This window comes from Lagenorhynchus albirostris, chromosome 15, assembly GCF_949774975.1.
Source record: "Lagenorhynchus albirostris chromosome 15, mLagAlb1.1, whole genome shotgun sequence".
Lineage (NCBI taxonomy): Eukaryota > Metazoa > Chordata > Mammalia > Artiodactyla > Delphinidae > Lagenorhynchus > Lagenorhynchus albirostris.
In genome coordinates, this window is record NC_083109.1 from 83,995,027 (window position 1) to 84,008,400 (window position 13,374).

The following is a 13,374-nucleotide window of genomic DNA, read 5'->3' on the forward strand; positions in this document are numbered from 1 at the left end:
AGAGGGTCCCCAGGAAGTCCAGAGTGGCGGGGGTCCCTTTGTAGCCTCACCTACCTTACACTTCAGTGTGAGATACGAGCCCCAAGGTCACTGGAGGTCACCTCTCATACTTTGCAATTCTGGCAGAGGCCCTGGGGGAAGCAGGGCCCAGCCAGGTCTGGGATATCCTCCACTGAGGTCTCCCCAGAAATGAACAGGGGAGGAGCCTGAGCTGGGGAGGGCAGGGGGCTTGACGTGTCCTGTGGAGATGCACCTAGGAAGTTCAGAGGCTTCCCCCCACCAGGGGGGACCACCTGTGTCCTGCTGGGGCTGGAGCCCCCAGCAGGGCTTGGGGTCCCACCCCAAGACGGACCTAAAGGACCAACCTGTGGAGATCCCAGTTTACTCTGGCCAGGTTACATCCTGGGGACCGCAGCTGCCCCCATCTGCCCGGCCTCCGGCAGTCCTGCCCCTAACAGGGAAAAGAGCCATGGAAGGGAAGAAGGGCTGCCTCTCCTTCCTTTTTTCTTCCTTACAAGTTTAATTGAATGTTTTTCCTTCTGACATGATCTTTTAGGCTCACAATTAACCCCAACGAGTAGCTTGGAGCACTGGCTGCAGCTGCCCAGACTCACTGGGCATTTCTCTAGGCCTTGATGTCCCCATCTGAGCAGTGGGAGCCTGGCCTCTTGCTGGCCCTCCATGGCAGGCTTGGGGGGAACCCAGCCTCAGAACTGTGGGGCCCACTGGCCCCTGACCCAGCTGGAGGTGAGAGGAGCTGCAGTCAGGGTCTGGGAAAACTGAGGGGAACGGAGTCCCCAGGCACAGTGGTTGGAAGCCTGTGGGCTGAGTCAATGCAGGCTGGTGAGCAAACCGTAAGCTCTTTGTTCCTGTGGGCTGGTCCGTGTGCCTGTGCCTGCGTCCACGTATGTCTCTATGTGCATGCGTGTTGTGTGTGCACTGGGCTCCTGTACATGCCTGTGTTCCTGTGTGCACCCACCCATGCATGTACACAAGCCCGTGTGCGTGTGTGCAGGATCACACAGTGACCCTTGTGAACTGGGAATCGCTGAGGAAGAACCGCATCCTTTGCTCTGGAATCTGCGCCCTGGGGGCCCCAGAGCCAATTCTGACGGGGGGCACCTTTCGACCAGGACACGGGGAGTCCCGGTGCGTGCGCAGGAGTGAATCTGGTGGTCCCCACGGTGCTCCATTTGCGCCCCTGGGAGTGTCTGCCGCCTTCCGGTAACGCCTGTCGCCTCCACGTGGGCCTAGAGACAATGGCCTCACTCAAATCCACTCTTCATCCGGGACCCAACCAGGCCCCGCCCCAAGGTTCCTCCCACTTGACCTTTGCTCGTGCGGTTCCCTTGCCCTGGTTGCCTTTCCTGTCCCTAGTATTGGGTTAGGCCCCCCTCCTCCCTAGGTGTGATCAACCTCCCCCACCAGCCTTTGCGCCTCATTCGCGGGGTGTGTGTGGGGCGGGGGAATAAGCCCCTGTAACGCGCAGTCACTTGCTCTGCGCCCATTTTTGCAGAACGCGTGGAATTCAGAATCAGTGCCTGGGCCTGGCTGGGAGGATGCGGGGAGGGGTGCCTGCATCATTCCAGGACAGGTCATTCCTGCTCCTGGGCAGGCGCCCACCCCGGGCACCGCAGGGAACCACCTCGCTCAACCTCGCTCAACTGCCCAACTGGGGACCCCTCCCTGAGCCCCTTCCAGTGCATCCCCATCCCTGCAGTCTGGAGGAGCTTGGCTCCGGAGGACTCATCTGTTCCCTTCCACGTCACTGAGACTTTTCTGGCTTCCAGCCTGGCTTTAACAGTGGTGGAGGGTTGGCCGCCTGGACCCCGCTGAGAGCCCGACGTCCCTTTGTAGCCGCCATCTGTGCTTGTCAATCTCGAGACTCCCGCCCCCAGGGACCACCAATCACAGCGCAGGCATCCCAGTTTCGTCATCAGCAGCCAATCAGCGCTTCTGCTGACAGCTCAGGCCCCTCTGATCCCGCTGCCCCCGCAAGACGGCCACACGCCCAAGTCCATCTTCAATCACCACCTACTTACTGGACACCCATGGGGCACCCCGTTCCACCCTCAAAGCTCTGCCTCGCTACTCTGAACCTCAGTCTCCTCCTCTGTAAGATGGGAACAGGTATGCTCTGGGTAACATGATACTGCATAGAAGGGCCCAACCCAGCGTCTGCCTCTCTGGAGTCCCTGCAGGGCTGACCACCTGGAGATCTGCCAGGGGCCGCGACCACAGGGTGGGCTCAGGACCCAGGTCCCCCCTCGAGGTTGGAAACTTCCTCAGCTTCTTATCTGCCAAATAAGAGAAGTGCCTCCCCTCCTCCCCAAGCTGGGCCTAGGGGTCCTGTTCTCATGAAGGCGTCCTCCCTGGACTCCAAGCTTAGGTCATCCAGCTGACTTCTCCCAGGGCCTGTCCTCCAAGGGCGCCCAGACAGCACATCCAGGTCCCAAGGGGCCCAAGCCTGCTGTGTTGGCGTGTGGACGGATGCACACAAGGCCCCCTGCAGTATGGAAAGGGGGCACCCAGGCCCCGTACCTCCAAGCTCGTCAAGGCACACGTGCCAAGGCAGGAGGAAGTCCGCTCTGCTGGTTTGTGTGGGCCTGACCTCTAACTCGGAAACCTGCAGCAGGAGGGTTCCCAGGCCCACCCCTGCCACCTGCCTTCACCCCCAACACACACACACACCAACCCCAGGGGTGCAGACTTGCGTTAACTTTATTTTGCTCTTTCCAGTCTGAAGCTACTATCATGGGCATTTAGAGTTATACAAATGACACTTACAAAAAATAAAAGACCAAGACACCCAGAGTGAGATGCATGGTGGACACTAACCAGAGGGGAAGGGAACTGGCAGGGGCGGGGCTAGGAGCCAGGGACCAGGGGGCTTCCACGGGGCTCCCGGCTGAGGGCGACGCCCAGCTTCATCCTGCCGAGACCCGGGAGTCCAGTCAGAAGAGGAGCACCGATCACACCAGGGGCCCTGGCTGAGGCGGTGAAGGGCCCAGCACCACCAGGTGGGGACACAGGCCCGGGGCCCAGGCACATGGGAGGGAAGGGGCCGGTGAGAGCCCCCTGGGAAGGTGGAGGCAGGTTCTGGATTCAGGGAGGCACCCCACCTACCCCACCACTAGTGGGCGGAGGGCACTGAGGCCCGGAGATGCTGTCTCAAGACTACCCCCCCACCAAGACCCCTTGAAGACCACCCATGGCTACAACCAGGCTTGCCTGGGGTTCCTCCAGCAATAACATTTCACTGAAAAAAAAAAAGTTACTGATTTGGTCATTTTCTGCTTCCAGTCAGGCCAGAGTGAAAGAAAAGAGACAGGAGCAGGACCCCCGGACCACAGCAGGATGTATGTGCAGTGGCCAGGCCCGGGCGGCCACCAAACCAAGCCTGCTCCACTCACAGGGGCCTGGAGCCAGCCCCGTCCTGTCCACCAGCTGTCCTCCTGACAACACAGGGATGGCGCCCCAGGGGGGCCACCAACAGGCCTGGGGCAAGAGCTTGGCTCCTGGGAAATGGGGGAGGGGGAGGTTCAGGAGGGGACAGGAGATTCCAGTTACACACCCCGCCATTCCCAGGAGCTGAGCTCGGGAAGGCCTCCCAGCCCCCCACTCCTCCTCGGCCTCTTCGGGGAAATAAGGCTCAGAGTTGTCTGAGGTCAGAAGAAAGAAGTTCCAGCCTCGCCCAGGGCAGAGAAGAGAGAGCAGAGGGATGTGAAATCCCTCCAAGGACCAGGTCACAGCCTCTGACCTGCCCAGGGGAGGCCACGTGGGACAACAGGTGAGGGCACCATTTGCTCTGGGTTTCCAGTTTGAAAGGCAAGGGGCTCGCCACCCACAGCAGAGCCCACCTGGAGAAGAGAGTTAGCAGGGCGGGTTGGGCAGGGTGGGGAGGGGGATGCCGGCGGTGGGGCCCTAGTACTCCCACAGCGTGGTGGGGTCGATAGTGTCAGCGCAGGCCTTTAGGACCCCCGCGTGGTCCCCCTTCAGGTAGTGCCCGCCCACCTTGATGGCCACCTTGTTGTAGTCACAGAACTCGAAGAAGAAGTCCACAGGGCTGTCGCTGCTGCTGGTGACGGAGGAGTCGTTGCCCACCATCCAGTACTTGCCTGTGGAGTCTGGAGTAGGGGCAAGGGGAGGCCCCGTCAGGCCCTGCCTGGGCTCTGCTCCCCACCCTCCAGTCACGGCTTCCAGAATGGGGGTGGGGTCTGTTACATCCACCCAAGCCTCGGGCCCATGCTGGACTGGAGTCCCTTCCCCCGCCTCCCACCAGAATTTTGGTCCCATAACTCGTGTGTGACCCCTCCCCCCCTCAGCCTTTCCAGAATCCCATCTCCCTCTCTAACTCTATCTGGAGTGGGCCGGACATCTCCCTCCTGTACAGACAAGAGGGGAAGGGGCTGCCCCCCCCAGCCTGGAGCCTCTGGTGTCCAGATGGGGCCTGGCCCAGGCCACGTCACAGGGTGGCCAAGCCGAGCCCCAAAGCCAGGCTCAAGTGGGGCAGGGGTTTGCTCTCTGTGTCCAACATTGGCCCCCTGAGCCCAGGGGGCCCCACCTGGCACTGCCCACAGGAGAACCTGCCTTTGATGTTGTAGGCGCCGTCTCTGAACTCCAGCTGGAAGACGTCGTAGTTGGAGCGGTTGGCGTCCAGGGTGCCTGTGACCTTGCGGCAGCCGATGAAGCCGTGCTCCCCACGGAACACGATGATGGGGCGGTTGATCAGCTTCATGAGGAAGAGCACCGAGTCCCCTGTCCCAGGAGGTGGAAGAGAAGTGAGCCTCATGGGGTTGGGTGTGGACACCCAGGGTGTGGCTCAGAGAGGGAGAGCGGGAGTCTGGGGTCACACAGCACGCCAGCCCTAGGGTGAGGCAGGGTGGTGCCAGTTTGGGAGGATGCCCAGCACAGGGCAGGCTTCAGGTGGGGTTCGTAAGTGACCATGGCATACAGTTAGACCCTCCAGGGAACAAGGGCTTGAGGTACGCCCCCAGGTGGCTACCTGCTGTCTCCACCGAGGCAGCCAGCTGGCCGTTCTTCTTGGCTGTCACAAACTTGCCATTGGACGCGCGCAGTATGATCCTCCGATCACGCCACTCAATGTCAAAGTAGCAGCTGGCATCCCTGGGGGTGGCGGGACAGGGTCAGGCGAGGCCGCCCCACAGGAAGGCCAGCCTGGGCGAGCGCGGGCAGTGACAGGCGGGCAGCGGGGCACTCACTTGGTGGAGGCAGTGGACTGCACACCCCCGGTGGCCGTCAGCGTCCAGTACTTGCCCGAGTGGGTGCGGAAGGCGCACTTTTTGGTGTCGCGGTCGATCTCCAGCTGGAAAGTCTCTTGGTCGGTCTCTTCGTCCTGATTGGCCGACAGGTCCATACCTGCTGGGAGAGCCTCCAGCTAGTACAGGGACCCCCACGCCCCCCCAGTGCTGGCTGACCCTCAGCCCTGCCCGCACACACCAACACAGCAGGGGGCTGCTGAGACCCCACAGTGCGGCTCAGACCCCTCGGCCTTCACGTCAGAGGGCGGAACCCAGGATCCCAGGCAGGACAAGTCAAGGGCCAAGGCCAGCTAGGTCCATTTACACATCACATTCTCTGATTACAGAAGTAATACCTTCCAACAAACCAAATGCAAAAAGATATTGTTTAAAAAAAAAAAAAAGATATTGTAGAACCAACTGGGAGACTCTCAACATGGTCCAGGATTAGAGAGCATGGATTAATTATTGTTAATCATGTTGTCATTAAGTAAGAAAATGGCCTTGTTTTTTAGAGATACACACAAACATTTTGAGATGAAATGCCCTGACGTCAGGGATTTGCATTAAGTACAACCAGAAGCAATGAATAAAGGGACAGGGAGCTAGTGTGGCAGAATATTGCAGCTGGGGGAGTCGGTATATGGTAGTAGTTCATGATATCCTTCCTGCTTCTGTATACGTGTCAAGAGAGTCATAGCACACGTTCCCTTCAGGAAATTTAGAAAACTCATAAAAGCGAATTCACACACACCCCCATGCCCACCACACCCCCAGAACGCCACCGTGAACGGTGGGCGACCACACACTCCTAGCCTTTTCCCCCGTGCGCTCACATATGCATTTTCTTGACCTTCAAGTGCATGCATGCTACAGACCTCGATTTGCAAATGATCTGCCTAACACCTTTACACGTTTCCATGTCTCTAAGTCGTCTGTGAAGGGGGTGGCTTCCGGGGTCTTGCTCCCACAAGCTGCAGCCATGTCGTTTTGCACATCCGTATGGACTCCTCCAGATAAAACCTGAAGTGGGATCTTTCGTCCCAACAAGTTCACATCCCCACGCGCCATGGATCCTAAGGGCCTCAGCAGCAGGGTGAGTTGGGCCTTGAGGCCTTTAGGAAGCCGGGATCAGTGGCGGGCGGCAGGTGTCCTTTTAGATGAGAGGAGGCTGGCGGGTGGCAGAGCCTGGGGTCTGAGCACCCCCAGGCCCTCCCCCAGGACCCATTCTTAGTTCTCCAGCCACCACCCAGAGGGCCTGAAAGGTGTCAGCCCCATGCTAACCGGGTCTCGTGTCCCATGTCAGTGCCACCCCATCAACAAAGGAGAATGAGGCAGAGAGGTGGTGCCCTTGCCCAAGGTCACCCAGAGAGAAAGCTAGGGGTCCAGGGCTCTCGGGAGGAGAGATGGGCAAACTCAGGCCTCCTGCCACGCCCTCTCCCCCAACCCTCCCTCCCCTCTGTGGACTGGTGGATGTGGCCTCCACGGGTCACTCTGAAGCAGACCCTCACAATGCTTGGGCTTGACCCTCCAGGCCCCCTGGGTCCCCTTAGCCACAGTGTCAGGGATCTGCTGACTACTGAGGCCCCGGGGGTAGAGGTGAGCTCGATCCCCCATCACGCCCCAGTGAAGCACGGGGCGAGGATCAGCAGGGGCCAGGCCTTCTGGGTGCCCGAGCCACCCAGAGGACGACCATCCTCAAGGCCACACCAGGAGCACAATGTGGGGCTGGGCTCCATCCCTGCTCAGACCTCGCCCAGCAGGCCTGCCCCACCCACTGCTGCAGAGCTGCCACCCCCAGCCTGCCCAGCCACATGGTACCACCTGCCCAACACGTGGCAGGCCGGCTGACAGGAAGGAAAGAACAGATGAGGAGGAGCCCCACCGGGCACACCTCAGCAGCAGAAAAGACAGACAGGGCTCCCCAGAAAGAGGGGCAAAGGGGGCAGGGAAGGGCCCCGAGTGGCAGTCAGGCCTCTAGCACTGACCAGCCTACCTGACATAACAGAGGCTTGCCAGCGAACAAGGCGCTCGCCAGCCTGCCCGAGGACAAACACAGCAAGTGCAGGGGCTCCTTTTCAATGAGGCTTTGGTTCCTGAGAGCTTAGCCAGCCCTGCGCTCCTGCGGACAGCCCTGGGCTTGACTCCTCCCAGCAATTCCACAGAGTTATTTCCAGGAACAAAGGGAGGCTCTGCAGCAGCGGGTACCTCCTCAGGGCCACACGACCACCACCACCTGCTCAGCCACTCAGACCCCGTCCCGCCTGGGTGTGTCCAGTCCTGGAACTGGTTTGATAAACAGGCCTAGGCCAGCCCGCAAGGTATGCAAAGCCGGGGCCAGGTGCCCTTGAGTGCCTCCCCCCACGCAGCCTCAGTTTCCCTCTCTGCCTGTCAAAAGGGCCCGGTCTGAGATGGAAAGGATTTAGCAGCCCAGTGCCAAGTAGACACCAGGTCTTCCGCCCGCGACAGGAAGGGGTGGGAAGAGTATCCCCTCCCCATTCCAGTGGGGTAACTCCTGGCTCCAAGGCCCTGCCCAGATGGGAAAGGCCCCACTTGGAGTGGGGCCTTGGAGTCTCTAATTAGAGCTCAGTTACTATGGGAACAGGGTTTTCTTCGGGATTTTTCTTTTCATCAACAGCAGCACAAAAAACCTGAGTCACAGGCCCACAGGAGCCCTGAGGAGGCAGGAGATGCGGGGGCTCAACAGAGCCCATGGGCACATCCCCCGACCCGCTCCAGAGAGCACAACTGAGACACCGGGCCCCGGCATGTCCCCCCACATCGTGGCTTTCCCCATCTCGAGCCTCTGAGCCATCCTGTACAGTGGCTTGGAGGGAGCACCCCCTCCCTGCCAACACACTTCATGATCCCCATCCCCCTCAGCCTTAGCAGTCCACATATTCCCCTGGCTTGTTCAAATCAGGCACTCTCCACCACCCCCATTCAGTTTAAGGGAGGCGGCCCAGAAGCATCTGTGGCCTCACCTCCCCTCCCCTCTTCCCAGTCAGCTCTTGCCACTACCTGACCACTTTAAATCCCTACTCCGTCCTTAAACAAGCTGTTCCCTGGGCCTGAAATGCCCTGCCTCATCAGGAGAACTCTTACACATCCTGCAAAGCCCAGCTTGACCAGCCCTTTCTCAGCCAGCCAGCCTCACCTTTGAGCGGCTGGGACTGGGCACTTCCTGAGCATGGAGTCCCCAGGGCACAGCTGGCCAGATGCATAGAGGCTGTGAGACCAGGTGGGAAATGGGGTGAGGCTCTGCCCAGGGTCTGGCTGGAGCCCAGGGCAGGTGAGGCTCCAAAGTAGCATGAGTACTGCTCACTCAGTGGCCCTGCCATCCTCCATCCCTGCCCAAGCCACGTCCCCACCTGTGTGGTCACAGCTACAGCACTTCCCAGGACCTGGGATAGACACGTGCCATCTGCCTGGTCACATCAGCTCTTGGGACCCCCACTCCCTGTGGCCGATCCTGCCTGTAATGTAGGCCGTGATGGCCTCCTCCCAGAAATACAGTCTGGCCGAAAAGAATGTGCCCAGGGCAGCCCTGGGCGAGCCCTTTACAAATGGGGAAACTGAGGCCAGAGAGCAGGCTGCAGCTTCAGCAGGGAGCACCCCACCCCCACCAGGCCCGGCCTGTGCAGGCCTACGGGGATGATGATTCACTTCCCCCAGCCAGCTAAACCCAGGATGCTCCTCCTTCCTGGCTGGCGTTTCCCAACATGTGTCGGAAGCACAGCTGAAGCCTCCTTGCCACGCAGGCCTGTCCAAAATGGCCTCTGCAGACACACCCCCCAAGCCCATGCCGGCTCCAGGTCCTCTGGTCATCCTCCACCCCACAAAGAAGACCCGAGGTCAGCCAACATCAGAACGAGATGAGGACCCCAAAATCTGAGGCCAATGTAGCTCCAATCTTTGCTCCCAAATCTCCCTTCCCTTTAAATGCACAGATGAGCCAGCAGCTCTTCTGGTGCAATTTCCGTCTCCTCCTGCCCCATCAGCTTGAATCACACCATGACGCCACCAACGAGCTTTACTAGAAAGGAGAGGGCACCTGCCCAGGCTCACCAGTGCCTGCCAGAAACACCCCCAGGATCTCTCTGCTCCTTTCTGGCGCCAAGGGCTAGGGCCAGGGCCACGCGTTCCTGCCACACCTTCCCCAGGGCAGGTGCTAAATGCAGCCCAGCAAGCATGGAGCATGCCTGCATTGCTGAGCACCCAACCTAGGTCCTGTGGCCCTGCCGGCTGTTCCAGTCCCATCTACCAACCTCACAAGCTTCTGTTCAGCCACCCTGGGCTTTCTGCTCCTTCCCGCATCGGGGCCTTTGCACAAGCTGTTCCCTGTACCTGCAACACTGTTCCACACACCTGATACATGCTACCTTCTATTCATCCTCAGGTCAGGTCAAGTGTCCTCCTCAGAAAGGGACCTCCCCCATCTAATCTGGGACCCTCATGTACTTCCTGGACCCCCAGACCTTTGCTTGACACCTCTGGGATGTTCCTCATGTCCCAACGAGAACATTGGGCCCAGCAGGGAAGGATCCAGGAGATGCCCATGTGCTCACCACTCAGGCCTCAGCATGTCTCACTTGATAGGGGCTCAGTGTTTGCTGAATAGGTGGGGAGTCCTGTCCCACCTCGTACTGTGTGAGACTGGAAAGGGGAGGACCTGTGCCCCAGAGGCTGGGAGGCATCAGGGGGTCCAGATAAGAGCTCGTTCTGGAGTCAAACCCAGTTCTTCATGCTGCTTACTTGCTGTGTGATCTTGGGCACATGGCTGCTCCTCTCTGGGCCTAAACCTGCCCATCTGCAGGATGGAGGAATACCACCCACTTCACTCAGCACACTCGGGTAGGAAACTGCCACCGGGCTGCAACCTCCTTGGCAGAGCCGGGTCAGGAGGGTGGCCATCAGAAGGAAGTGGGGGGCGGCTGGGCAATGACTGGGCTCCCATCCAGCTATCTCCAGAGGCTGGGGTCCAACTTCCCGGCTGGGGGAGCCAGACACCCACAGGTTCCCCCAAAGGAGGGGCGAGGGCGCCAGAAGCAAGAGAAGCCGCCTACGGGGAGAATCTAAGAAGGGAAAGAGGAGGGTTCACTTCTAGCGCGCAAGCCAGTAGGAAATCGCCAGGCCAGCGGGAGGCCCCGGGAGAGGACGCATCGAGTTGCAGCCAGTTGTTCCAGGCGGGAGTCTTGGGGGTGGGTTCAACCGAGGGTAGGGGGGAGGCTTCCCGAGGGTGCCGGGCTGGGGTCTCCGGGCTCAGGCTGAGACCGCTCTCTGGCTCCCGCAGAGCAGAGGGTACCGGCCAGGAGACACGCGCGGGGCGGGGTGCCTGGCGGGGCGCCATCCACGCCACGCCGTCCCGGGGCTGGGGCGCGAGCAGGGAGGCCGCCTTCTGGGGCGGCTTCGGACGGGGCACTGGGCCTAGGGGCGGCGCGGGGGGTCCTCAGCAGGGGGGAACCCGCAGAAAGTCGATTCCTTCCCCCGCCCGGCCGCATCTGGTTTTCCCATCTGCAGAGACGGAGCAGGACAAAGGGGGCGAGGGAGGGCCTTGTCGACGAGCCCGCCCCCCTGCTCACAAAGGCCGCGGCCTCGAGCGCGGGGCGGACGCGGGAGGAGGGGCTGGGGGGGGAAGGGCAGACACTATGGGCACCCCCCCCCTCCAGCAGAGGCCAACCCCTCCCAGCAGCCAGCGGAGGTGGAGAAAGGCCCGGAGGGAGGGGAGGTGGAAGCGCACCCTGCGGAGATCAAAGGCTACCCCCATCCCGCCCGCGAAAGGCGGCCTTCATGGAGCGGGGGCGCGCCCCGCGCCTGTTGCGACCCCTAGTCTCCGCCCTGGAGCCAAAGGCCCACTGCCGGGGGGAGGGACACGAGGAAACAGGCGAGGGGCGTCCCCTCCCCACGGGCTAGGCCCACGGATGCGAGGGAGGGATCTGCGCGCGTAGGGAGGACCCAAATCAGGCCGAGGGTTCGGAGGGTGGCACAAGGGGCGGCGTCTAATCGCGGCCTAGGAGCCCCAACCTCAAGGCGGAGTGGGGGTTATGCAGCGGCACCCAAGGATGGGCAAAGCCCCACCCCTCGCCCTTTCCTGGGGATCGGAGCGCAGGTCCCGCGGCGGGGTGGGGTGGCCCGCGCGCCCAGCGGGGGCGCACCGGGCGTCGCTCAGGATTGCAGCGGCGCCGCGGGCGAGAAAGGGCGGGAGGCTGCAGGGACTGGGGTGGGGTTCGCTTTGTGCATGGCCCAGAGAGGCGGGGGACGGCGTCCCCACTCACCCTGGCGCGTGGACACGTTCCTCTCGTTGGCCGCCTGCAGCACGACCTGGGCGCAGCTCTGTTCCAGGGCGAAGAGCTCGTCCTTGCCCACCTTGGTGGCCTTGCCCGCCTTGAGCGTGCCGCTGGGCCCCGACGGCGCCAGGTAGCGGCCTTCGCAGTCGCGGAAGGCCACCTTGCCGGAGCGGAACTCGAGAGTGTAGCCGGTGGCGGGCTCGGGGTGCGCCACTAGGCGCCCGTCGTGGCGCAGGAAGCGGTGGTCGGCCGTCTGCAAGCTGTAGCGCTGGTCCTGGAAGGCCAGCGTGATGAGCGAGTCGACGCCCCAGGGCACGTCGCGGTCCACTGCGATCTCGTCGGCCGGCCGCGCGCTCAGGTGCGCGTAGCGCTTGCGGGCCAGGCTGTAGATGGTGACCTGGGGGTGCATAGCGATGTGCACGCTCCACTTCTCGGCCGGCGACACGGTCTGAGCGAAGCACGACAGGCGGTCCTCGGTGCCGCCAAAGTAGCGCCGGTGCGCCTCAGACTGCAGCGACCAGCGGCCGTCGTCGTGCGCCACGATGAGAAAGCGGCAGTCGGCACTGGGCACCTCGTGTTCGCAGGTCACGTTGCCATCCTTGTCCGCCGCCAGGTAGCGGCCCAGGTGGCTGCGCAGGCACACGGCTGCGCTGCCCGCCTCGTCGGGCGGCTGTTCCAGCGTCCAGATCTGCTTCTTCTTCAGGCTGCTGGCCGACGCATTCACCTTGAACCCGAACGTCTCGGCCGTCAGGTACTTGTTGCTGCAGTTAATGAGACCGAACTGGATCTGCAGGGCCTCGGCCGTGCCGTTGGCGGTCATGGTGGCGGCGGGCGGGAGGCCGGCGCGGCCCGGGAGGTCGGTGGCGGGTCCCAGCGGCGGCGCCCTGCTCCTTTGTTTAGCTGCCGCGGCCGTGCGCTCACCCTCCGCAGCGCTTTACAAAGCCGGCCCGTGGCGCCCGAGCCTCTTTATAGGCGGGGTGACGTCAGCGTCGCGAGGTTCCGCCCCCGCCCCGCCCCGGGGCTCGCCGAGGAGGGGGCACCGGGGCCCAGGGAGCGAGCTGAGTCGCGCAGGGTCCCGGAGGGGCGCGGGTGGGGGCTGGGCTCGCCGCGTTCCCTGCTCGGCCGGCCTCTGCAGTCCCCCCTCTTCGGGCCGCCGCCCCCTCCCCGCCAATGCCAAGGCCTGGCCCTCGCAGCACGGCAGCTTGAGGACTCACCCAGAGCACGGGACCCCTCGGAGGCCCCGCACCCCAAGCCCAGCCGGGAGGAAGGCCGAGCCAGGTTTGAGGTTGTGATAGAGACCGCAAGACCACAGAGCACATCAGTACTAGGGCGGAGCGGCCTGAAGGCTCCTCAGAGGAGGTGGCTTTAGAGCAGAGCCTTGAAGGAGCTGAGAGGGGACCCTCCAAGGGCCTGTGGGCGGAAGAGTGGGGGGCAGGCCAGGAGCTGGGGAGGGGCCTGCAGACCCCAACTCACCCAACCCAGGCCTTGCAGCCTCCAGAGCGGGGGCTGGGGTTCCCCGAGGCTTCCCCCCCAGACACTGCCCTGAAAGCCACCCAGACCCTTCCCTGTGGCCCAGGCACCCAGCCGGGCTGGCCCAAATAGGTCTCCGTGGTAGTGGCTGAGACAAGTGGCAGTGTGTCCACTCTGAGGATGCAGAAGCCACAGGGTTCTGGTGAGGTTCTCCAGGCATAGAGTGAGCAGCGTGCCCTTTTACTGAGCAGGTCAGAGACGTGCTCCGGCTCAGGCAGTACAGCCCCGAGGGGCGGAACCCAGGTCTCCAGCCCCAGGGGCCAGCGTGCCTCCCACTTGATACCCACCCCCAGGTC

At 62.2% G+C, this 13,374-nt stretch overlaps 1 protein-coding gene across 1 annotated transcript; it reads right to left on the reverse strand.

Moving 5' to 3' along the window:
- Positions 1–2,710: 2,710 nt before the first annotated feature.
- FSCN1 (fascin actin-bundling protein 1) lies at positions 2,711–12,467 on the reverse strand. The gene is made up of 5 exons (XM_060123143.1): positions 11,537–12,467; positions 5,223–5,379; positions 5,006–5,127; positions 4,591–4,758; positions 2,711–4,127 (listed from the first exon to the last, which is right to left on the reverse strand). Exons 1-5 carry the CDS (start codon positions 12,366–12,368, stop codon positions 3,925–3,927), a joined length of 1,482 nt encoding a protein of 493 aa, XP_059979126.1. The 5' UTR covers positions 12,369–12,467; the 3' UTR covers positions 2,711–3,924.
- Positions 12,468–13,374: the final 907 nt, after the last annotated feature.

Coding starts and splice junctions, on each gene's coding strand:
- FSCN1 (XM_060123143.1), bottom strand. CDS start 12,368: ATGACCGCCAACGGCACGGCCGAGGCCCTGCAGATCCAGTTCGGTCTC. Junction 5,128..5,222: donor CAGTCCACTGCCTCCACCAA/GTGAGTGCCCCG, acceptor CGCCACCCCCAG/GGATGCCAGCTGCTACTTTG. Junction 4,128..4,590: donor CGGCGCCTACAACATCAAAG/GCAGGTTCTCCT, acceptor CCCCTACTCCAG/ACTCCACAGGCAAGTACTGG.